The sequence below is a fragment of the Helianthus annuus genome, chromosome 4, assembly GCF_002127325.2.
Source record: "Helianthus annuus cultivar XRQ/B chromosome 4, HanXRQr2.0-SUNRISE, whole genome shotgun sequence".
In the NCBI taxonomy this organism is placed as follows: Eukaryota; Viridiplantae; Streptophyta; class Magnoliopsida; order Asterales; family Asteraceae; genus Helianthus; species Helianthus annuus.
The window spans coordinates 152,068,654-152,095,193 of NC_035436.2; the positions used below are offsets into that span (position 1 = coordinate 152,068,654).

The 26,540-nt window shown below is 35.6% G+C and overlaps 2 protein-coding genes and 1 long non-coding RNA gene across 5 annotated transcripts; 2 read left to right on the forward strand and 1 right to left on the reverse strand.

Annotated features, from left to right (window-relative positions):
- Positions 1-374: 374 nt before the first annotated feature.
- LOC110936900 lies at positions 375-3,901 on the forward strand. Of its 2 annotated transcripts, XR_002590381.2 has the most exons (6): positions 375-675; positions 758-829; positions 912-1,007; positions 1,177-1,228; positions 1,450-1,927; positions 3,455-3,901. It is a non-coding gene; the product is annotated as an uncharacterized LOC110936900 (long non-coding RNA). The 2 variants fall into 2 exon arrangements; XR_002590380.2 differs by having other exon boundaries at positions 375-829.
- Positions 3,902-4,246: 345 nt separating this feature from the next.
- LOC110933715 lies at positions 4,247-6,971 on the reverse strand. Its single transcript, XM_035989430.1, has 4 exons — positions 5,638-6,971; positions 5,144-5,479; positions 4,972-5,071; positions 4,247-4,888 (listed from the first exon to the last, which is right to left on the reverse strand). Exons 1-4 carry the CDS (start codon positions 6,969-6,971, stop codon positions 4,247-4,249), a joined length of 2,412 nt encoding a protein of 803 aa, XP_035845323.1.
- Positions 6,972-12,116: 5,145 nt separating this feature from the next.
- Positions 12,117-14,949, forward strand: LOC110936899. 2 transcript variants are annotated; one of them, XR_002590378.2, is made up of 6 exons: positions 12,117-12,471; positions 12,551-12,766; positions 12,858-12,950; positions 13,056-13,178; positions 13,255-13,620; positions 13,792-13,846. XR_002590378.2 is itself a non-coding variant. In XM_035989011.1 (6 exons), the coding sequence occupies exons 1-6, from the start codon at positions 13,507-13,509 to the stop codon at positions 14,822-14,824; spliced, it is 837 nt and encodes a 278-aa protein (XP_035844904.1). In that variant the 5' UTR covers positions 13,468-13,506; the 3' UTR covers positions 14,825-14,949. The 2 variants fall into 2 exon arrangements, 1 of the variants encoding a protein (XP_035844904.1); XM_035989011.1 differs by lacking the exons at positions 12,117-12,471; positions 12,551-12,766; positions 12,858-12,950; positions 13,056-13,178 and adding exons at positions 13,961-14,098; positions 14,185-14,307; positions 14,380-14,625; positions 14,696-14,949 and having other exon boundaries at positions 13,468-13,620; positions 13,792-13,878.
- The last annotated feature ends 11,591 nt before the right edge of the window (positions 14,950-26,540 follow it).

Below are 26,540 nucleotides of genomic sequence, written 5' to 3' on the forward strand. Positions count from 1 at the left end.
CAAAACAAATAACATGTGACTATTAATGGTCTATGGTCACAATTAATTGCTTCATGTGACCCTTGTATAACATTTAGCTACACTTTAAAAAAATATGATACTTACCGGTCACACCTCCAATAGTGTAGTCAAATATGACCAACTGTCATGGTATTTGTTTGATGATGTGACTAAAAACTAATACATATGGCCACATATATTGTTTTGTGTGACCAACAAGTAGTGTTTATTAGTCAGTTAATGAACAAAACAAAGATAGTGACTATATGTAATTTATGATAATAGTTAAAGTTATTATGTGTGGCTAAAAGAAATTAATGGTCACGGTAAAACATTCTAGTGTGGGTATAAGAAATTAATAGTCACACTTCAAATTTTTATGTGGCGAAGTCTCCAGTGGTCCTCTCAGTTGCTTCTCTTTGTTGATATTCGTTCTTCCACTGTCGTCTGTATCCTAATTCTTTTTTATAACATCAACATAGGGTTCAAACTTTTCTAAAGCACGCAAACCACTGGTTTGGTGATATCTCCGCAACCGCTGGCGTTTCCTACGGTGGTGAATAACACATGTTTAAATCAGAAACCGAATCAAGTTATCTAGGGTTTATTTCTTCTCTGTACCTATAACCACCACTGCAAAAAGGTTCTAATATCTGATCTACACTGGCCGAAGAAGTAAGCTATTACACAAATACAATCTTATTTTACAATATCAATAGTTCTCGTGATCTACTCTGCTTCCTGCATCTATTCGCAGACCAGAAGGCGTTTTTAAAGCAACCGAAAGTCTTCATCTGGTTAGACGCGGACCTTAGACCTTTAGGATTAGGTAATTGTGCTATATTTTGTTTGATTTTTGGTGGAATGTGTTTATTTTTGTATCAATTGTGGATTTGTGTTATGTTTATTAGTTCGAAGAAGAGCGGCAAAGGAAAAAGGTCTGGATATGGGGAAGTAGTTCTAGAAGAGTATTGGTCTTGGATTTAACCTGAGAGAGGCTATTAAAGGTATTGTTGTTATAAAGTCTTAACAATATCAGTTGTTTGTTTTTAATTGCTATTTTGTTATGTTGTTGAGTTGTTGGATTGGTTGAATGAATTTAAGATGTGTGTTAGAGGAATATGAAAAATAATAGATGAATTTGAATCAAATGGATGTTTTTAATTGCAATTGCAGGCTACGGGATTGGAATTTCCGGTGATCCCGCCTCATATTGTGACCAGAAAAGGTAAACCCTGGCTTCTTATTCATGATTCAGTTCATATCATATGCTTTGTTTGAACTCCGCTCTAGGGTTTCGTATTGGGGGAATTCAAACATATTAAATTGTTACGTGGTTGAATAGGGGTGCTCTTAATGAAAGCAAATAAATTCTTAGTTTTTAGAATTAATCTCCTTGGATGTTATTTAACATTGGTTGTAAAACTGAAGTTGATTTGGTTTGTTCAGTGATTCAGGGTTCCTTTAGGGCTATATGAAATTCTTGATATATATGTTAACAGAGAAACTGAAGGAACAGTGGAAGTAGGTTAGAAGCCACCTGTGTGGCAGATGTGTGGAAAAGGGGGGCCACGCTGTTGGGTTATCATCGGTAACCCACGCGTTTTGGAGAAAGCGAGAGAAAGGGAAGAAGCAACCGGTAAACACAATAGAGATAGAGAGAGAACGATGTGAGAGAACGATGATAGAGATGAGGGAGAGAGAGGGAAAGAGAGAGACAGAGAGTGTCACGTAGCCGGCCATGGCCTCCGGCAGATCGCTCAACACAGCAGCGGCGGCAGTGGATTTTAGGGTTCCGACGACCCTCTTGGTACTCCGACGAGAAGCTCCAGGCTTGAATGCCACTTTCCGGTTAGAACGGCTGCAACCAGAGTTAGATAGACATCGAGTTTAGGCGACGACCAACCCTCTGACGAACGAAGTTCAGGTAAGCCCTCTTAACTGCATGAATGAAATTCTTTTTATGCTCTTTAATTCGATTGATAACTATAAGGTAATGGTGTATGAAATTTGTTAGTTTAAAATGATAGCTATAGTTTATCTACTAGTAAGATATCTTTACCTACTAGACTAAGGCTTTGTTTTTTGCTGTTTAATTAAGGTTCGACGATTATTCTTTTTATAAATCCTGCCCCGTTTGATCAAATAGCACTGTTATATCTAAACTATTTTAGGCGCGTTTGTTTTTACTTAAAAGGATCAACAAATTGTTTGTTTATGTGGCATTCGTTTTGTTTAATTTAGGCGATTCTCTATCCTTTTCTATATATCCTGCCTCGTTTGATCAAAGAGCACTATTATATTTAACTGTTTTAGGCGCGTTTGTTTTTACTTAAAAGGAATCAGCAGATTGTTTATGTGGCATTCGTTTTGTGTGGAGGCCAGTTGAAACTTAACATTTAAAAACCGTTGCTCTTTAGTAGATAAACAGACTTACGGACGCGAAACTGAACAAAAATAGCTGAGTAAGCTAGGTATGGTGTTGCACTGTTGCTGTAATCATCTTTTCCAGCCACCTGTTGACGTCTTTGCGGTCTCAAGAAACTTTGATCTGTTGGTTTTCTTTTAATTTTGTTTTTTCAAATCAATTTTCAAGCAAAATGATTAATTCTGTATTGATACTTTTTTTTAGTAAATTGCAATTATTATATATATTTTGTATGTGCTATGAAATTTTAAATCCAACAAACCTTCATTTTTTTAAAACAACCCGTTGTGACCCATACTCGTTTTTGTCAATACCCATTTTGACCCGAACTAAACTGACCCCTTTTTAAAACTACCCGTCCTAACCGGAACCCATTGCCGCCCGACCCGACCCCTCCATGCCAGGTATATTCATCAACATATATTCTTTCTTATGCAAACCACAAACGGGTTGTTTTCGAAAGGTGTCAGTTTGATTTGGGTCAAAACGAGTATTAACAAAAATGAGTACGTGTAAAAACGAGTGGTTTTAATAAAAGTGAAGTTTATCAGATGATCATTAATATATGAACTTCTTACTTGTATATTTATTTTCCTTTTTATACATGACTAGTTGACTTTTTTGTTGAATATTGTTTTTCTTTTTAACTTCATAGGGATCAAATTAAGTTCAGTAGCAGTTTCAAAAACTGCATAGTTTCCAAAAAGTCAAGGAAGATTCAACTTTCAACGAAGGAGTGCCAGAATCAAAGTGTTATATTTATTCGCGGTGTTATATTTATTTGTGTATTTGAGCTTAGTCTTTGTTGCAACCTGCATTTTCTAATAGGTCATTGCATTTTTAATAAGCTAGAATCAAGGTCGCATTTGCTGCAACTATTAGTCTCACACTCTTTTTTAACATGACTTTTAAGGCCGTTATAAAAATCTGAGTTTCAATATGTTATGCGTGACCAAGCTACATTATATAATTCACTTCATCTATACATGACTTTTAAATCTGAGTTTCAATATGTCATTGTCGCAGCCTGGGAATGGAGGCAAAAAGGAGAAGATAATTTATGCAGTTTTTTTGCTAACTTGTCGGAAGCTTTGGCGAAACAGAAACGAGAGTATTTTCGATAAAAAGTTCACTTCAGTAGCGATCTTGGTCGATGACATAAAGGTTGAATCCTTTTGGTGCATGGTGAAGCGAAACAAACTCACTGGCTAGACATGGAAAGATAGTGCAGATTCGAGTGGATAGACTTTTACCTAGCATTTGGTTTGTTTCTTTGTTTTTGTTTTGGGTCTGTCCAGTTTTGTTTGGGGTCTGTAGCTTCTCTTAGCTTCTTGCTAACAGAGCAGTGGTTGTTTTTATGGAATAAAGATCTCTATCGAGTGATTGTTTAAAAACCAACTACAACTGGTCTGTATTATGTAATCATGACTACATATATGTTTTATGGTTAAACGTCTACTGAAGTTATGTTCAGCTGCTGGAGTTTGTACCTGAAAGTTCCGGATACAAACTTTATAGTGGGACCTAGGGAAACTGAATTTAACAAGAGGCATTTAGCAACCAGGTTAGTCTCAACCCGAACCAACCCGGAACCATTTTAACCCGACAAAATTGCCCCTTATGTACATTCTCTTTAAAAAAACTCTATTTTAACTAACCTGTCCCGACCCGATCCGAAACCTGTTCTGACCATTCAGACAACTGTAGGCAAAGGTTCTAATATTATCATTCAAAACATTACAATTCAGCATTTTTACATATTATTCACTAAATAAGAAACAAAGAAAATGACTAATGTAATGATAACAATGACATGCTTCAATCGACATTACGTAAAACTATACCGTTACAGTCGGTTCTGTAATAATCATCGCGGGATTGATTACCCATGTCAAGTGGATCTACACGTGGCAATATATTATCATTGTGAGGAAAAATTACAGTACTAAATTCCTCATCAACGTCGTCATACGAATCTCTATAGTTTTTGGGAGGTGTCATAAAGACAATAGACATTTTTTTATCCAGCTGGTCTTTAACATAAAACACCTGTCGTGCTTGTGAGGCCAATATGAACGGATCATCCTTGTGGCCTAATCTGTTAAGTTCGACCAACGTGTAACCAAGACTATCTTGTTTGACCCCATTTCTATTTTCAACCCAGTCGCACAAGAAAAGAGGAATTCTTTTAATATGATAATCTAGTACCCAGATCTCTCGTAATACCCCATAATAGAAGTTCTTTCTGTAGGTTACTACTTCTTTAGAAATGTGCATGTCAGTTACCTCTACACCGACCCCACTGTTTTGGTAAACTCCACCGTCACGAGATTTTGTACGAAATGTATAGCCATTGATTTCATATACATCGTATTTTAATACGTTGCTGTGTACTCCATGTGAAATCCACTTTACGGTTTCTGATATACTTTCTGTGGAAACCGCTAACTCTTTTTCAACCTAAATTTCATTACTAGGATGAGATTCACCTTGCACAAACTACATTAAAGGAAAAACTAATATTATGCTAAAATTTAAATTACCTTGTTACGTAACCAGTGACCAAACGTTGTGTTATGCTCTTTCTCCAGCCACGCTTGCGGTTTACCACCATGTCGGTTTTTCAAAAAGGTCATGTGTTGTCTACAAGTACATAAATTAGTATCATATTTGATAGATTCTAATGTAAAAAAAAAACATGTTAGTTATACTTACTCAATATAAGGCACAATTTCGGGCGTATTTTGCAATACATAGAAATGTGCTTTCAAGAAGAGTTTCGGAGAAACCAGAACTGGTTTACCGGCTGACAAAGGATTTCCTTCCCCGTTATCATTTTCAGATGTCTTATACTTATATGGTGGAATGCCAATAGTCTTCATGTTTTTTTGGTATTCGCTGAAAAACTCAATTGTTTCTTCTGCAATATTCTCCTCAGCAATGCATCCTTCTGGATAAGTTTTGTTTCGCACATGCCCTTTAATAACCTTCATGCACCTTTCAAAGGGATACATCCACCGAAAGCATATTGGCCCGCATAATTTTACCTCCCTAGTAAGGTGCACAGTTAAATGAATCATAATATCGAAAAAGGATGGGGGAAAATATTTCTCGAGCAGACACAGTGTCACACAAAGCTCTTCTTGCAACTTATCTAGTTCTTCTACCTTGATTTCTTTGCTACATATTGATTTGAAAAAAAGCAAAACCTGATAATAGCATATCTTGTGGGTTCCGGCATGATAGACCGTATTGCAATGGGCAAAAATTGTTGCATAAGCATATGATAATCATGTGATTTAAGTCCCACAAGTTTCCTATCCTTTCGATTCACCAAACTAGAAAAATTAGAACAATACCCTTGTGGAACCCTTAAGTTGTATAATGTTTCACAAAACTTGTCTTTTTCATCTTTCGTTAATGTGTAACATGCTGCAGGAAGTATTGTTTTGTTGCCTTGTGTTTTAGCCTGCAACTCTTTTTTTAACCCAAAATGCGCCAGATCCAATCGAGCATTTAATCCATCTTTCGTCTTTCCTGGAACGTTTAGCAATGTTCCGACAATACTCTCAGCCACATTCTTTTCAATGTGCATGAAATCAATACAATGTTGGACACAATTATACCGCCAATACCTAAGTCGTCGATACCATATGTTGAATTTCTTCCAATAGGTCGGTTCTTTATGTCCGGAATTTGAACTATCACCCTCTTTTGATGTGTTCCTTTTTCTCTTAATTGTCTTCCCCCCTCTTCCAGTAGAATTTTCTAGGATTCCTGATACTTTATCCTTAAATCCTTTCCCCCATATATTCTTAACGTATTTAACCTCGTTGAATATTTCTTCCCCGGTCATAGGATTTGCAGTAGTTCCCCATTCTTGTTTTCCATTGAACGCCTTCGTTTGCTTTCTGAAAGGATGGTTATATGGTAAATATCTTCTGTGACCAGCATAACTCTGCTTGGATGAGAAAGGAAGTCTACAACATTGAGTTTCTTTTCGACACACTACACAACCATGGAATCCACTATAAGGGCAGCCACATAGTGTACCAAGAGCAGGGTAATCATTAATCGTCCATAAAACAAATGCACGTAGGATAAATTTTTCTTGTGCATAGGCGTCATATGTTTCAACTCCTTCTTCAAATAAGAGTTGTAGATCATCAATCAAAGGATCCAAAAACACATCAATATCGTTTCCAGGCGTTCCCGATATTAGTACCGAAAGCATGATAAACCTTCTTTTCATACACAACCAAGGCGGAAGGTTGTAAATGACAGCTAAAACCGGCCAAACACTATGATTTCTATTACCTCTATTTACGTCAACCCCATCTGTGGAAATGCCAAGCCGAAGATTTCTTGGATCGTCAGCAATTTCGGGAAATTGGTTATCTATGGCTTGCCATGCAGGTGAATCTGATGGGTGGCGTAAAACACCGGGTTTTTTGGAACTTGTGGCGTGCCATAATAAATCTTGTGCTATACTCTTAGCTTGAAAGAGTCGTTTCAATCGTGGTATTATGGGAAAGTACCACATTACCTTTGCAGGAATATTTTCATACATTTTTTTAGTGTTCTCATCCACCTTCCACCTTGACTTCCCACAAGTTGGACATACAACCAAGTCTTTGTACTCCTTCCTGTAAAGAATGCAGTCGTTGATGCATACATGTATCCTTGTATATCCTGAACCCATTGCCTTAATTGTCTTTTTTGCCTCATATGTATTGTTAACCATTTCGTTACCTTCAGGTAGCATCTTTTTCAACAAAACTAGAAGTTCAGTAAAGCACTTATCTGAGACTCCATGCTTACTCTTCAAGTTGACTAGTTGAACTAGTGCGGACAACTTTGTGAAGTTTGGACATCCTTTATAAAGGGGCTTCTCAGCATCAACAAGTAGTTCCTGAAGCTTCTCATAGTCCTCTGTGAAATTATCTTCTGTGGCATTTACCATTTCTATTGTTTCCGTGGCATCTGTTGGAATTTCGGTGTCAAAATACTCTGTATGAAGCACATTTTTAACTGGCTCATCTTTTTCTCCATGTTTTATCCACCTTGTATAATTTGGATCAATTCCCTTATTGAACAAGTGATGATCCACTTCATCCAAAGGAAGAGAGTAGTGGTTTAAACAATTTATACATGGACATGGAATTTTTGTTTTTTGTTTAGCTTTTTTTGGGTCGATGTTCGTCGACATCTTCAAATTGCGAACTGTGTAATCTAGAAATGCTGCAACTCCATCCATATATGGTTTTTTGGTTCTATCGGTTAACATCCAAGACTTATCCATCCGGCCTTTAATCACGACCTGGTACATAAGCATAGTAGAGTAAAAACACATTAGAATAAAAATACGACAATGTATGTAGAGAAACATCATATAATATACGCATCCTTATGATTGTCAAATTTTATTGCCTGATCACCGACCAAGCAATAAATACAGGGCTGTATTTAAAGAACATGCATAAATTAAAGAACAGTAGGGTTCCATAGTTCAACAATCATATATCTGTTGAATATGTTTAAACAATATTTATTAAAGAACATGCATAAATTAGTTGAACACCTTTCAAAATTGTCGAACAACAGCCTTGTAGTTTCGTATGATGCAGCCTTCTTTTCGTAACAACATGGTTTGTATATATGCAGCCTTCAAAATTGTCCAACATGCAGCCTTCAAAATTGTCGAACAGTAGGGTTACGTATGATGGTGCCTTGTTTCTAATTCTAATTGGGATTTGCGATGATACAAAACAATCACAGTAGATTTACTCTGTTTTGGTTATTTTTAAATAAAAAGGACGATTAAAGTTGGTGTTTTTATAAATTAAAAACCAATTAATTTACAAGCGGATGAAGTGGTGGAGTGGTTTTGGTGCATGTGAAGCAATCAAGGGGTCGTGGGTTCGATCCTCGTTTATGCCTGGATTTTAGACGATTTTTTTTGAAATTTTAGTTCTTTTATTTTGCAGTCAAATTGTTCAAATTATCTTTTTTTCTTGTTACGGCAGCGGAAAAAGGCAGCAAATATACTTTAGTTTTTAATCATACCGTCTTGACCCGTACTGTTACGGTATGGGTCGAAACAGTACGGGTATATCTTATAACTATTGAAAGTTGAAAGTTGAGAGTGCAACTGTTATAAGATATACCCGTACTGTTTCGACCCATACCGTTTTGACCCGTACTGTTACGGATCAGTTCTGTTTGAATTGTTTTTAACCATACCGTTTTGATCCCTAAACCGGTTTCATTGGTTTTAACAGTTGCACTCTCAACTTTCAAGATGTAGCATCGAAGCAACTGAAAAGGCAGCAAATATACTTTAGTTTTTAACCAACAAACATAATCAAAATTTACAGCCAGGATCAGGCTTTAATTAAGCACCATCCACACAATTGACAATGGACTAAAAACATCAACCAATTTGGCTAAAAACTTGAATGACAACATCTGATAACCTTACAAAAAAACAACAAAAGCATGGTTACCACTTCAAAGCATGGTTGTAAAAATCCGGACTAGTCTCCGATTAATCGCCGATTAATAACTAATCGTAACAGTACGGATCAAAACGGTATGGTTAAAAACTAAAACCAAGATATACCCGTACTGTTTCGACCCATACCCAAAGGAAAGTTATAAGATATACCAGGCAAGTACATGCAAACTGAAAGTTATAAGATATACCCGTACTGTTTCGACCCATACCGTTTTGACCCGTGCTGTTACGGATCAGTTCTGTTTGAATTGTTTTGAGTCTGAACAGAACCTTCAGTCGCCGAAATTTATCTAGTAGTGGTATGCGAGGTAGCTCAGGCAGCTACTTATGTTGTCAGCGATGACAATGGCTGGACGTTTAACGTCGATGGCTGGGAAAAAGACAAGAATTTCAACGCAGGCGACGTCCTTGGTATCCTATCACCATTTTCATGTTTATTTTACGATATTCCTCGCTTGCGGTGTGCATATATAATATATATTAGTTATTGTTAAGGCTCAGTGATGGCCAACTAAGCCTAGTGGTGATCAAATAGACCCAATGATGGTCATTTAGGCCAAATGATGGTTAATTGCAGTTTTTTTAGCTCAATGATGGTCAATTAGGTCCAATGAAAGTCAACTAGGTCTGATGATTGTCAGTTAGCTTCAATTTTAGTTAGTTGAGCTTAATAAAGGTCAATTAGGTCTAACGAAGGCTATTTAGGGTTGTTAAGCTCAATGATGGCCAAATACGCCCAATGACGGTCAATTAGACCCAACGATGGTCAGTTAGGGTTGTTGAGCTCAATGATTGTTAATTAGGCCCAATGACGGTCAATTAGACCCAACGATGGTAAACTAGGTTCAATGAAGGTCAGTTAGAGTTGTTAAGGCTCAGTGATGGCCAACTAAGCCCAGTGGTGATCAAATAGACCCAATGATGGTCATTTAGGCCAAATGATGGTTAATTGCAGTTTTTTAGCTCAATGATGGTCAATTAGGTCCAATGAAAGTCAACTAGGTCTAATGATTGTCAGTTAGCTTCAATTTTAGTTAGTTGAGCTTAATAAAGGTCAATTAGGCCTAATGAAACGAGCCGAGCCTTATCGAGCCCGAGTCGAGCTTGAGCCTCAAAACAAAGCTCGTTGGTTTATCGAGCCCGAGCTCGAGCTCTCGTTTGCACCCCTAAGTATGGGTATGAATTTCGGACACGACCCGAAAAACAACATGAACCATAGGAAAATTGACCAATAGGGACTAAATTAGTATGATCATTATTGAATTTCGGACACGACCCGAAAATCGTATCATATATATGAACCCGAACATGACTCGTTTAACCCGATTTTTTTAATTTTTTTTCTGAATTTAATATATTAAAATTAAAATTTACTTAAAAAACATAATTGCATATAATAATATCATATCTAAAAATATAATTTTAATTTTCGTTTCCCACCACTTCCCAAAAAATTCTAATTTCCCTCTCTTTCTCTTGTGTATCCAACCTAAAACATGTTCATTTTTAGTTTTCCCCCTATTTTCCTTTAACCCTAAATGGATTCCCCTCCCAAAATTCATACCCAGATCTCGTACTAATACCCCTCTTCTGTTTTTGTTTAACAAGCTTCTTGTTTTGGCATTACGATAAAGAGAGAAAGAAACCAGACACGAAGCATCTCCTTTGAATCCATCTAATCTCTCCTCTGATTAATGTAAGTGCAAGAACCCTATTTTCTTTGCATTTATTCAAAAAGCGTTTTGTGATTGTTTATTCAGACCCTGTAAGCAGTAATCTGCAAGTTCATTTTTTTTATGGATACAATAAACTTAAAATGATTCAAGATTTAAACTTTGTTGATAAAACTCCACAGATTCGTGAAAACTATGACATTCGTCCTGAAGTTCATGTGTTTGATTGTTGATTTGTAGTGATTCGTTATGATCGATTTTTGTCAATTTTAGTTATAGTTAGATAATTAGGTGAAAATTTGTAGTTAGTTTCAGATTTGTAGTGATTCATAATGCTCGTTTGTCCATCACCCCGGCACCCACAACCACCAGTTCGGGTCGAAACGGTTCGGGCCGAAGCGGTTCGGGTCGAAACGGTTCGGTCCGAAGCGGTTCGGGTTGAAACGGTTCGGGTTGAAGCGGTTTGATTCGAAATGGTACGGATCGAAATAGTTCACTTCGAAACGGTTCAGATCGAAACGGTTTGATTCGAAACCCGTCCCGTGCGGAAACTCGTGTTTTATAATGACAGTTGAATATGAATATCATGTTTTATGAGGTTTATGCATTATATATAGATTATAGACTTTGGCTCCTTGACCCATTTTGACCCGTTACTCCAATAGTTAATGATAGTTGAATCTGAATATCATGTTTTATAATGACAGTTGAATCTGAATAGTTATGTTATTGTATTAACCTGCAGCTTAAATAAATACATGTCTATATATCAGTTCAACTAAGATGCAGACTACATGACCTGATTTTTGTGCAACAACAGTTAAACTAACATGCAGACCTGTTTTTTTTGTTTCTGTTTGGTCTGTTGTTTCAGTTTCGTTTCGAATCGGTTTCTATATTTTCAGTTTTTTTTTTGTTTCGTTTTGGTTTTTTGTTTCCTTTTGATCGGTTTATTCGACTATAAGTATTTTTTTTCTTTTTTATTGTAAGTATTTTTTCTTTTTTATTATTTTATATATTACGCAACTTGTGTCGTATCCCAGTAATAAAAGGCAAAGCCAAGTTCATTGACTGCCGTATATTGTATCGGGATTTCCATAAGCGCAGCGAGTGCAAAAGTTGCTTCCTTGTGAGCTGGGCTTAGATCTTTGGACATGCTACCAGTAAAATTAACAAACTGCAGTTAATAAGGCCAAAGTACCGTGAGTTGTCTTTTGAGATAAAAACTACTAATGTCATCTTCAAACCAACAACAATCCCTCCAACCTTTAAAAAAATTTCCTAATAACCAAACCTCTACAAAGAAAACCAGTAATAAACATTCTAAAAAAACTTGAATATGAAAAGAGTTTATTGAAAGTGAGGGATGTGTTTGTACCTGAAACTATCCCATGGGGTCGGAACGGGTTCAGGTCAGAACGAGTCAAACTCATTTCTGGAAAATTTATTCATTCTCTTTATTGTATATAATAACAACTTTTGTCAAACTCATTTCTAGCATCATGGAAGTTGAAGAAGAAATCATGGAAGTTGAAGAAGAAAGCGATTTCTCGGATAGGGATTTGACAGGTGAATCTGAAAGCGACTTCTCAGATATGGATTTGACAGCACACAAAACAAAAACACCGAAGAGGGGGTTGACCAGGTTACCAAAAATGCGAACAACATTTACAAACTCGGGTGGAAAAAAACACAAAGTTACATTTGATGAATTGGAGAAGTTTTCTGGGGAATATAGATCAGAATTTTCTAGTTTTTTGGGAGACCTAGTAAGAGAATGTGTCGGATTTAGGTTTTTAGCGTGGAAAACAGTGCCAACAGAAGTAAAGGATAAATTGTGGGAGGAAATAACGGTTAATTCTTTTCTCTTAATTATAAATGTATTTTTACATTTTCATGTGACTAACATACAACTTGTATTATATATTGCAGCGTTTTTATGACATTGATGCATGTCGTAGGCGTTTTGTAATGACTCGGCTTGGTGACCTGCTTCGAAATTTTAGAAGAAAAGTGTATGCGGGATACATAGTACCTAACTTAGGTAAACCAAAGAAACTTGCACGAATTCCTAATAGGTATCGTTCAATGGTGGAGCAAACAGACTGGGACAAGTTTGTAACATATACACAATCAGACGAGTTTAAGGTTTTAATCTTTTATTCTAATGTTCATCATTATTTTATTTTAAATATAAAATTTTAAACTCTAATGAAATAATTACAAATTTTGTTGTAAGGATGTGTCAAATAAGAGAAAAACAGCACGATCAAAATACGTTTATGATCATCACTTGGGACGAGGAGGGTATGCTTATCTAAGAGACAAACTGGTAACTTCATTTCTTCAATTAAAGTTTTCTTTTTTGTGCTTATAATGATTTTTTGTTTGTATGTCTGATGTGTGTGTCCGTTATTTTTGTTGTATATATTACAAGGTACAAAATAACGAACTTTCAGTTGATGAGATCCCCTCTCGTGCTTTAATGTGGAGGAAAGCAAGGGAAAACAAAAACGGAGAATACAAGAATGTTGATGTAAAAGACATAGCTAATAAAATAGTAAGTTCAACTTTAAACTTTTTTGGTTTATTTTTAATTACTATAATACATGTTTATTTGTTAACAATTTCTACAGATTGACACTGAAACGCAAATTAAAGATGGATCCGTGAACCTTGATCCGGGCACGGATGCACTCACATTAGTATTTGGCAAAGAAAAAGGTGGGTATTTAAAAGGTGTTGGTTATGGAGTGACTTCTAGTAGATATTGGCAGAGTCCTCGAACAAAAGGATCTTAAAAAGAACGAATTGCACAACTGGAGTTTCAACTACATAACGAGAGACTTGAGCGTGGAAAAAAAGATGAACAAATTAAGACCCTTTCGATGCAGATGGAAGAAACAAATAACACACTTAATCAAGTTTTAGCTCATCTGGCTGCACAAGGACAAACTTTACAAATATGTTCATTATCTGCAGACAAAATGTCACAAACACAAGTAAGTGACTTATTTTATTAGCAAATTAATACCTTAATAGTTTTCAAATGTTAACCATTGTTAGCTACCATAAATAGCAACCTATTTATATAAATTTACCATGTGCATTACAATTTTAGAAATTTTCCCTGAATCGTATTATCTGTATTGCTTCCTTGTTACATTTTGTAGGTAAATTCTTTGGATAAACATGACGGATCAAAGCATAAGGCCAATGCTACCGCATCTAAAATAGTGCAAAAAGAAATGGCACCAACGGTAAGTATGATAATTTCATTATTTTTTTTATAATTTCCCATGTAATTATTGATATTTCATAACACATTTATTTGAATTGTAGGTAAAATCTATGAACAATAGTACTGGATCAAAGGACAATACTAATGTTACCACATCTAACATATCAAGTAAAGTAGTGCAAACAGAAGTCACTTCTCATGCTAACACTTCTAAAATGGTGCAAAAAGAAATGATAACAGTAAGTGTTTGACAATTTCGTATTTTTTTATAGTTTTTATGTGTGATTGTTGATTTTCTATAACTTAATTAATTCAATGTTTTTAGGAAAACGTGAAAACTAGAAAAAAAGATGTTTTGTCTACGCAAGAGACTTCACTTCTTGGGACATCATCGCAGTTGGAATCACAAGAAAATATACATAATACACATTCAACAAATGTCCTAGAGGTATGTGTTACGAAATACATATTTATATTGATTTTAACCTTAAGATGTTAATATAAAATATTCTTTTTGTAGATCAAGTGTACTCTATATACTATAAATATGAACAACTGTGTGGCTTATGGTACAATTCATTTGTCAACGGGAAAACAAAGCATTCATGGAGTTCCACTACAAGATAATTGCTATAGAGTTTCTATTGATAAAGTTGTAAAAGAAGCAGCATTTTTACCGGTAGAATCATGTGAGGTCAAAACAGTTGGGGATGCACTAAATACTTTTGTTGCTTGGCCAAAATACCTTGTCAAAACTAGCCAAAAGGTTTGTTCTTTATTAATATATGAATAATTACTCTAGCTATTGATATTTGTTTTCATGTTTTTTGCTTCAGATACCAAATCTATCAAGCATTCAAACACAAAACTCTACAACTCAAGTCACTAAAAAGCAAAAGATATGTTTTACAACGCTAGATGGCATCAAAAAACAGGGAGCAAGAAGAACAAGAAAAACACTTTAAACTAGTACTTATTTTATGTTTACAATCATTTCCTTTTACAACATTTGTAGACAGTTTTTGATTAGAAGTTTAGTTTTTGGTATTATCGTGCACAAATTTTGGTTTATTAATTTTAATATTATTTGGTTTTAGATTTTCTCATGTTTATTATTGTTTTTTATTATTTGGATATACATCTGTGGCTAAAGGTTAGCCATAAGCCACACTTAAAAGCACAAAAGTTCCTGTGGCTTTACATAAACATTAGCCACACCATTGTCATTTTATCTTTTTGTGTCACAAAATCATAGTAAACGTTATGTAAAAACAAATTATGTGTGACCAAAGATTAAACAATAGTCACATAGTAAAATTACAAATTTTCATGTGGCTTTACATAATTACTAGTCACATCATCGTCACTTTGTTTATTTTGCCGTGACGAAATGTTAGCAACTGTCATGGGTAAAAAAGATTATGTGTGACCAAAGGTTAGACACTTGTCACATTTAAAATTACAAAATTTCATGTGGCTTTACTTGATCATTAGTCACACCATCGCCATTGTGTTTATTTTGGTGTGACGAAATATTAGCAAAAGCCATGGGTAAAAAATATTATGTGTGACTAAAGATTACACAATAGCCACACTTAGAGAGAAAAAAATTTCATGTGGCTTTACATAACTTTTAGCTACACCATTCTTATTTTGATTTTTTTTATGTGACAGAATGATAGCATCTGTAATGCACAAAATGAATTTGTGTGGCCAAAGGTTAGATGATAGCCACACATAAAATCATAAAGTTTTATGTGGCTTTACATAATCATTAGCCACATTATCCTTACTTTATGTGACGAAATGATAGCAAATGTCTTGAGAAAGTAAATTATAAGTAACCAAATATTAGCCATTGCCACACTTAAAACCACAAAACTTCATGTAGCTTTACATAAACATTAGCCACGCTATCATCACTTTATTACTTTTGTGTGACGGAATAATAACATATGTCATGTGAAAAAAAAAAATGTGTGACCAAAGGTTAAACAATAGTCACACTTAAAATTACAAAATTTTATGTGTGACTAAAGGTTAGACAATAGTCACATATAAAATTACAAAGTTGTTTTTTAGTGTCTAGAAATATTTTTTAGCCACAATTATAGTAAACAGATGTGACTAAATAATAAAACGGTCACACCTACAGTGAGTTCATGTGGCCGTTCCAAACATTTAGTCTTACTTAATAAATGGAGTGCTTAATTACAACAACTCTTTTTGCCACATTTTTTTTAATTGATGTGGCTAAAACAAACTTTTAAGTGACTATATAATATAAACAACCACATTTAGAATAAATTCATGTGGCTGTTATTACCCTTTAGCCACACTTATTGTACATAATGTCTGATTTCCAGCAAGAGATAGTGGTACCCTTTAGCCACACTTTAAAGTTGCTACGGCCACTAAACGTGAATGTGGCCGTATGATACCTATGATGACTGGACCTTTGGTCACACTTGAGTTGAAAAAAAAGTGTGACAAAAGGCGTATGGTCACTCTTTTTTTGTGTGGCCGTAGCCCTATTTTGGCGTAGTGTTACCAAACTAGCTTGTTATTTTCTTCCAAAAATACCATGGTCATCATGTTATATCCGTTTACTAATTTTCAAGATTCAACTTTATGGGTTCCTTAAGAAATCTTAACCCGTTTTGCATATATACCCGTTTTGACCCGTTACGAGTATTTTACATTTTTAGGCTTAAATCATGCTTCTATAGGTCTACATCCTATCACCATTTTTATACGTATTCAAGGACTAAATTTAACAAGACGCTTAATTCAAAACAACTCTTTAAAGGTTGTTTACTCTATTCACCCCTCAAGGACATTTGTCAATTATTTAGCCCTTCATTTATGCGACGAAGGACTTCCGCTATTATTTGACCAAAATATCGCCTTTAGCTATAATTCTAAACATGCGTACCTGGCTCGGGTCATAAAATTGACCCGTTTAAATACCTTTTGCTATAAGTTTCTAGTTAATAGCAATGTGAACCATGTGATAATTCCTGTAATCACAAAACTTGACAAGCGATCATCAAATATTATTGACAAATGGTGTTCACAACACCATTTGACCCGTTTAGTCGAAATGACTAATTATCATTACGAGATGGTATTTAATTACCATTTCATCCCCCTTTCACCTATTCCGGTTTATTTTTGAATTCATCTTACTTAGAAATCATTCTCGTTTTGTTTGACCCGTTATGGCTTATGCCAAAATGGTGTCCTTTCAAATTCATTTAAATATTCGTTAGTCCATGTCCGGATTACTATTTAACCGTTTTTACCATAATTCAGGGTTCCGTATTTTTTTTCTCACTTTTCCGACTCGTGCATAAGTCGTGCCGAAACATCATATTTCATTTACTCAACATAATTCAGATTCAGTACTCGAAATCAAGTAATTGTTAATAAAATAAAAGGCGTAAGCTACACTTACCTTGCATCCATGCCACGCTTTTCTTTCCATACTCGCTCCGTTTGACCCGCTTCATCCACAAGTTTTCACCTAGCTTGTTAAGCGCCAAACTATTATCCAATGTTCACAAGGTGGTTAGATTAACCATAATTTAATATGATCTTCCACCTTACACATTTCTATGCATTCATCCGAACAGTTAATATAATCACGTTTTACACACAACCAAGTAGACCGCGATTTCATTTAGGCATTTCATATCACTGAAAATGGGCTGTTTTTGGTGACTTGTTTAACTTGTTTACATGTCTTCAAAAATTATGATTTTTTTTATGTGGCGTACCTCTCGGAGGGTTAGGCCTTGTTTTAAAATTTCAAGATCTAACTCTTTACCAAAAATTCGTAAAAATTCATTTACTAAGCTGCAATCAGATTCGTCACTTCTGACTGTAGGTTACGGAAAAATTCATTAAAAATTCCTCGTTTATCCGATTGACGAAATTCCAATTGGCGATTCTTTTAATCGCTTAAAACTATCTACAGTAAAATTTGAGATCATAACTAAATTCCTAAATTGAGTTATGACATTCGTAATGGGCTGCAAATTCTGCCAGAAAACGCAGCTTGAACCTCTGATACAGAAAAAATTATAAAACGCTCAATTTTCTTCGACAAAATGCGATTCCAGTGGGGTTTTAAAGATATTTCTTGGAATTACATTTTAGACTCAAGAAACACATGTTTTTGTCAAGTTTTGTTCAGGTTACAGCCAATACAAGTCGGCTGTAAATTCTGATCAGGAGCTGTTTGAATTAAGCTTTTAATTTAAGCATGTTCTTGACATCATAACACTATTTTTAGCAATCAAAACCCTAAAAACATCTCATACATGAATTTAGCATCAACAAAAATCTGAATTTACTTGAGCAAAGCATGATTTCAATATATATTTGTCTAGGGTTTACTCCTAAACACTACAATGTTCATATTTCATCTACATATCATTCATGCATCCACAGATTTTGAATTCCCTAAATTCATGAGAATTTCAAGTAGAGAGTTTTTATCAAATTTCACATACCTTATGATCTCCTTGCAATGGGGATCACTAGTCTATGCTCAGATTTCGTTTTGGACTTGATTTAGACCTTCAATTTGGAAGATTTGGCAAGAACTAGGGTTGTGGGGGAGCTTGGGTCGCCCCCTGTGTTTGATCGATTTCTAGCACACACACATGTGTGTTTTGTGTTTAATAATTTGTTTTTATTAAAATTAGTTTCCATTTAAACACTTTTGGTCCCTCTAATTTCTTTTAGTTCATATTTAGGTGCTTTTAACCCACTTTTGAGTTAGCACAAGACTAGTAACTAACTGGGTTATTTCGTCCTAGTTAGTTTGTTCTCGTCTATTTAATACTTTATAATTTTAGTATAAAGTTTTATATTTTCGGGGTGTTACAAGTCTACCCCCATAAAGAGGTTTCGTCCCCGAAACCTTTCTCACGTACTTCATTAGTTTAGATCATCTGAACCTTAGTTTTCGGTGATCACTTGAGCATTACTCGCATATAATCTTACCAAAAAAAAGTATGGTAATGTGTTTTTAGTTTTAAGGCATATGCGCCTTTCACGTGTAAGGTCTCGTAGGCCATTACCTTCAGCTTGTATTTCTTATTTTGGTCACTTATTTAACCAAGTTGTCATCTGATTACTCGGTCGTATTTATTATTCAGCACTTTTACTTCTAACTAATTTTATATTGACAAGCGCCTTGCGTAAGTCGTAACACTATTTTGACTCCGGATGGTTTTTACCGGCTAGATTGATTTGTCGCCGTCATTTTATATTCCGTTACTTGGGTATATCATATTGCCATCCCGGCCTTTTGCGTATTTCTGATTTCATATCTTGTAACTCGCGTTACAACGTGGTTAAATTCTATGTCACTTTTAGTGACCGTAATCACATCACATCTTGTTTAAGTCTAGGTCGACTTTTCATTGTTGAAAATCTTTCTTTCAAATGTATCGTTTTGCACCTACCGGTGTCAAGATCCATATTCCTTGATATTAATCATTTTCCGAATTCGTTTCATAATATTCGTGTTTGTTAAAGCGTTGTTTCTCACAAATACTAAATTTTAGTTTAACGCTTTTCTCTTGAGCTCATGTCAATTCCAAGGAATTTACGTCCAAGGATTTATTCCCTTCCGTTGTCATTTCGGTAATGACTCCATCCACTTTGGTGACGTAACAAAATTTAAATAATTGTGAATTCTTGTAATTTTTGCCCGTTTAAATGTTTTAGTGAAAATTCTTCACTTTTGTCAACCAGACCTTTCACAATCTCTTCGCTTTTAACCCATTTAATTAACTTAGCGAAACCCATCGCTTTTATACGAACTTTATCTCCCGTTATTATTTTACGCGGGAAGTTACAACCAGTTTCCTTGTTTTATACTATTGACCCGTAGGTTCTTTCGCTTAGCCTCGTAAGCTATTTCTTTGTATTTTCACATTTTTACCTTATTAAGGTAAGACCCCAACAATTCGTTTCTTTCCATTTGCGACCCGATGGTCTTCTTGGTCCCGTAGACCTTAGCCTCATTTATAATCTCGTAGGTTATGATAATCCCGTAGATCATCATTTATTCAAGTCTTTATTCAAAGGTATATACATTTATATATGTATATGGCGTTAAAGCACCCTTTTTTTATGTTCAAAATCATTTATTTTCGCCTTGGTATTTTCTTTGACCTTGACCGTAGTCTAAGGCTACATTTGTTTTCTTTCGGACAAATTTTCCGACTTTATGACTTCTCACGTCATTTATGCGTCGGTTCATCTTATGCTCACCATTATCCAATTTACATATATTCGTATTTGATTATGTCCCATTACCGGGCTCATTATTCTTTTGCTTTTAACGCAACCATTATCCCGCTTGCGCTTACTCATGCCATCCGACATTATATTATATTCGACTTGTTTGACTCATTCATGTGAAATTTTATAATTTACGGATGTCAACTTCATTCTTTGTTCGACTCGTTCAACTTTAAAATAGTTGAACATAATTTATCAAAATTTCTATTTACATTATCTTATCGTCTTTTAGTCACGACTCAAAACCCGAGTCTTTTAACTTTCCATCCGAGTTCCCGTTTCTCGGTCTACGCATGTGTTTAATCCTTACCCATCAACCAGGTATTTTACCGAAGTCGTTATTATTGCAACCCTCCCGGTATGCATTAAGACTTCGCTTCACTTTTATATTCCGACTTTGTCCTCAAGTTTGACGTTTTACAAAAACGGCCCGTTAAGAGACACATTTGCATTCTCCGGGTTCGAGTGTAAGTACACCCCCTCCCAATTCATATCTTAATCATTTTACATGTTTGCATTCTCCGGGTTCGAGTGTAAGTACACCCCCTCCCAATGCATATCTTAATCATTTTACATGGTTGCATTCTCCGGGTTTTACATGTTTGCATTCTCCGGGTTCGAGTGTAAGTACACCCCCTCCCAATTCATATCTTAATCATTTTACATTAATCTTTGTCCTTTCACTCGGGCTCATTATCCTAATGTAATACGCTTCCTTCACCCAACTGTGCGTTTACATTATTATCAAATATTTTGCTCATCTGATTCATTTGGGTACTTTTTAATTTGTCCCACTCACGCCGTCCTTACTACATCGGATGTAAGCATGTCTGTAGGATCGATTTGACGATCAAGTGAGTCAATTAAAGTCAATACACCACTGTTTGAGTGGCGGAAACAAACAAACAGTGTTGAAACAGAGAGAATTTAGTAGAAAACAGAAGAATATCACTTTAACACTTGTTTCTCATTAATACTTCACTAGAAAATTCGGCAACAGTTCGGTATACAACTTTGGAATCCGTGCCAAAATGAGAAACACACTTGACTATATATAGCCTGCTGATTTCGCTTGAAATGACACATGTCATTTCGAGCGAAATCACATCTTTATGATTTCGCTTGAAATGAAAAAGTGTCATTTCAAGCGGAATCACATGAAATTACATGACTTTCCACTAAATTACACATTAGACCCCTGTACTATACATATTTGACACAATAGACCCCTAGACTTAAGATGTAGGCTTTAGACATCGTGCACTAACAAACTCCCCCTTGGATACAGCCGGAGTCTTCAGTCTGGTCTTGGGGTTTTCACAGCGATTTTAAACTTTCCTCTCTTGACTTAGGCTTTTTCCTTAGCAAATTTCTCAGCTTTTCATTTTCTTTCTTTGCTCTCTTTTCTTCTTCAGCTTGCATCCTCATCCACTTCCCCTTGTTTTCTTCCAGTTTCTTTCGTTCCTTTGCAGCTTTCAACTTTTCTTTTTCTTCAAGCGACCACTATTTTGAGTTCCATTTGTTATCAGCATTGATACCCTTTTGAAAAAAAATAGACACCACTTTCTGAAATTGCATCGCTTGCTCTCTGTCTTCAGCTTGGAAGCGGATCTTGTTCACAAACAAACACTCTATATCTTTTGCAGAGCAGTTTACCAACCACATAGGGTCATAAACAAAAATCTCTCTGATTTCATTCCCTGCTCTGTAGGTTATCACAGCCTCTGTCGATATACAGCTATACACCCAGCTCATAAAACCTTTGTAGAACTCCTGTTCCATTTTTGGCACTGGTATATTCTTCATCACTTTCAACTTTTTCACATTCAAGATTGTTTCTTCATTTCCTGTTTCCGGATTAACTCTTCTAACTCTCTTTGGGTAATGAGGCTTCCAATGCTTGAAGTTTTTTAGTGCTTCAAACTTTATCAAACCCCCCATAGTAACATCATTCTTTCTCACCTTATATCCTAAGGTTCTCACCTTTGATAACTCCTCTACATCCCACCAAGGTAGGGACATGATATCATGCAAACGTTCAAAGTACTGTACTCCACACTCTCTTCTAATTGCATATGCATTAACTTGAGGTAGAAATCCCCAGCTAATGATATCTCCCAATGAAATACTTCTATCTCTTTGATAAAACTTCAAAGGACGCTTGAATTTTCTTTCATTGCTATTCTTGAACCACTTCTTGCGTTCTTCTTTCTGAAGATCTTTTGTAGTACCATCGAAGTTTTTATCTTTCAAAATCTCAGCAACTTTCCTCCTGAGTTCATCCCTGTTCTCTTCACTAAAGAACTCCATCAGAGTTGGAAATTCAGAAGTGTCTTCATTCATACTATCATCATCTGTACAGTCCTCAACCTCAACCCTGTCATAGACATCTGCCTCTTCCACATACTTGTATTCATACTCGGGTTGATGATTGATATCGAACGCATTTAATTCTTCCTCAAAATCAAATTTAAACTCATCTTCATTCACATTGAACATCTTCAAAACTTCATCCAATGTATATGTATGCCTGATCTCTCCCTCTTCTACATCAGGCTCAATACGGAGTATCAGCTTTTCAGCTTCATCAACATTTTGATCACCTACTTGCTCCCCCTCTCCATCAGCTTCCTCTGAAACTTCATTTGCATCATCATTCATATAGTCATCAACATTCTTTTCACTTGATGCTTCAGTCACTTTGACTCCAGTACCACCCTGATTGTCATCATCATCATTATCATCATCAGAACTGTGACTGCTAGCAGAGAATACTTTTTCTTCATCATCATCCTCTTCATCATCATCTCCTTCATCATCATCCTCTTCGTCATCATCCCCTTCATCGTCATCCCCAGCAATATCTTCAAGTGATACATCTTCTTCAAAGATAGCTGACACAGAAGATATAGGAACAGGATTCTGAATAGGAGACTCAAGATCAGTAGCTAAAACTATTAATCATTCAGCATTCACAGAACTTTCAACACTTTTTTCCTTTATCTTGCATTTGAGCATCAATCTCTGCTTGACGCTTTACTCTAACTTCTTCAACCTCTATCTCCTCAAACCTCTGTTCAATAGATTTCCCGAGCATGTTTTCAAGAACTTTGTTCATCATATACAGCTCATGATCTTTCACCGCTTTGGCAGCTTCAAGTTCTTTGTTTTTCAACTCAAAGTACTTGTTTTGTTCGTCTCTGCGTGCCTTTTCTTCCTCCAACTCTGCTACTTTGACTTTCAAAATATCAATTTCAGTTTGATCAGCTTCTATCTTTTTCAGCAATGATTTGTTATCAGATTCAGCTTTCTTAACACGCATCTCAAGAATCTTCTCACGATCTGCCAATCTTTTGTTTTCAGCCACAACAGCATCAACTTTCTGTTCTACATTCTTGACTTGTACATTGCTCGCAAAATCAAAATCTCCAATCTCATCAAGACCCATACCCATGTTCATAGGAATGTTTGGAAAATTTTTGTTCCCTGAAGAACCAGGTGTTGTTTGAACAAGTGGTTGTGAAGGTGGGGGTGTTTGGAATATTGGTTGTGAAGTAAGTAAAGTTTGTTGTTGTGGTGGTGTAATAGTATGAATTTGTTGTGGTGAATGAGGTGGTGAAAGATGTAATGGTGATGGTTGTCTTGGTGATGTAGGTTGTTTTGGGGGTGATTGATGAAGTGGTGAATGTATTGGTGATTGATGTGGTGTAGGTTCAGGTGGTGGTGATGGTGGTTTACTGGGTTCTTGGGTAGGTTTCTTTTTCAGCTTGATCTTCAATGGTTTTTTTTATCTTTGGAGAAACAATTTTCTTTCTTGCACCAGCTTTCTTCTTACCACCAGATGATGGCGGTGTTTGAACAACTTCAACATTTTCTTGAGAAGGAATGTACACATCATCATCATCATCTTTACCACTCCTTTTCCTCTTTTTTTTGTTTTTCTTTCTCAACAGCAGACATGACTTTCTTGTAACGCTCAGTCTCGTTAATCTCATCTTCAGAAGAACTTGATGAGAAGACGAACCCTCTGCTTTGGGAGTAGCTTTCCTGCCCCTCTTCTTTTGTTCTTTTACAAACCAATCATTTCAAGTTCCTTTGAATTCTTTAAGTATCTCTAATTCATCTGCATAGCTCTTCTCTTTCATTTCTTCTTCATTTCTCCAGTTCTGATGATTAGTCGGATCTGGATCAACATAATTCTCATCCTTGATGAAACCAAAAAATTCAGCTTTCTTCTTTGGCTTAGGGTGATTTGGATGATATCTGACTAACTGTTTCAACGAATCATTACTCATGTGAGATAGCACCAACAGATCATTGTTTACATCTCTTTCAAGGTCAGGATATGCATGATCTATCATCATTTGCACAAATCTTGGATACACCCAAGTCTTACTCTTTGACGTAATGTTTTCCACCATATAATGAAACACTATGTGTGAAAAATTGTACTTCTTGTTCAAAACAAGAGCTGTCACCATATTCATCTGATAGTCTCTCATAGCATCATAACCTCCTTACAGTGACTTAGAGCCTGCAATACTGAGTGAATAAGAAACTTGTAAGGTTTTGTAAACTTTGATTTCTAGTAATTTGCACTGTTTAGAGCACCATCATAACCCATCCGCAGCATATAACCTTTGACCATCCTCTCAGGGAATTTTGTCGGAGAGTTTACATCATCAGGAAAATTCAGTACTTCACGTATAAGTGCCTCTGAAATAATAATTGCTTTCTTTTCATCATTTTGCTTAACAACCGATTAATCACTTTATTTTCTTCATCATACGTTGCGTGCTTCCAAAAACGTTTGACATGAGATTTGTACACCAGATGTTGATTCGTCAAGGCCTTTTGAATAGGCAATCTCCTCATAAATTCTAGAATACTCCTGAAATCGGACAGCTTTGGAATTTTCTTTTCATCAAAATCACAACAACTGTTGTGCAACGGATCAAAAATCACGTTCGAGGCCTGAAAATCAACACAATACAGATAAATCAAACACTTTGAAAATTTTCAACATCAGACATCATTTCAAGCGAAATCACTTAAAATGAAATAACATTTCAAGCGAAATAACTATCATGTGAAATGACCATTTGAAGCAGAATCAACTATTTGAAACTTGATTGCCTTTCAAGCGAAATCACTAAGGTCACTTTGAAGCGAAATCACATAATTTTCAGAAGACATTAGTTGAAGCGGAATCACATGACTTAAACAAATCAGTTTCAAGTGAAATCTCATGATTCAAGCAGAATCATGATCAAGTTTTCAAAACATCTCAGATGATGAAATTAAACAACTGGGTTTGTTCATCAGTGAATTCCGACAACATTGGTGTGATTTTTATCCATTTTAACCTACAAAAACAACCTAGATCTAAGTTTCTAAAACATGTTCATCGTCAAACATGCTCAATACATTAGATCTGGTTCAATTACAACCCTACACATGATCTACAAGACATTCCGACTACACTAAGTTAAATTTTGTTCATTTTAATCAACAAACACTCCCTAAATCTATATGTTCAGATTAGTTCATCGCCAACAATCAAAATCAGACAAGATCTGGGTCAAATTGACCAGATTTCTCACCTTTCCCATGTTTATAGTTGTGCCAACCAACTAAAAACAAGAAATCAAACAAGAATTTGGCAGTATAACGGCTGTAAAACGGAAGATTTGAGGTTTCGCTCGAAATCGCCTCGTCTGAACTTTGGAGCGGAATAAGAACAAAGTGTGTTTCAAGCGGAATCAGATGGCTATTTATAGACCACCTGATTTCGCTTGAAATGGACATGAAGCAGTTCAAGCGGAATCAGCCAACTTAGGTTAAAACATTGTTTTTCAAGCGGAACCAGATTCACAAATTTCAAAATTTTTAATTTTTTAAACTTTTTCAGTTTTTACCGACACACCCAGTTAATGACCTTGGTCAACTGTTCAGCTTACCAAGTCCAAGTTAATGACCTTGGTTGACCAGTTTATGAAGTTTACTGACTTTCTGAAACTGAATTTAGTACAAATTAATGAACTTTTGAACTTTTCAACCTTTCAAACACATACCAGTCACTTTTCAAGAATCTTCTGCTTACCCAACCCTCATGATCCAGACATGTTCTGCACAAGACTTTGATCATCTGATCCCTAACGCATGTTGTCGAAAATAAGATGAAAATAAAAATCTTTTTGGATTTAAGAATATGATAAGCAGAAATCTGTACACACAATATTTTTGTGAGCGTGTTAGGGGATCATATCAGCTTCCGACAAAACACAAGTACCGTTAAGCTTAAATTTCATACCCAGCATTAAACAGTTCGTTTAGATTGTCGATATGCTGATCTACTTT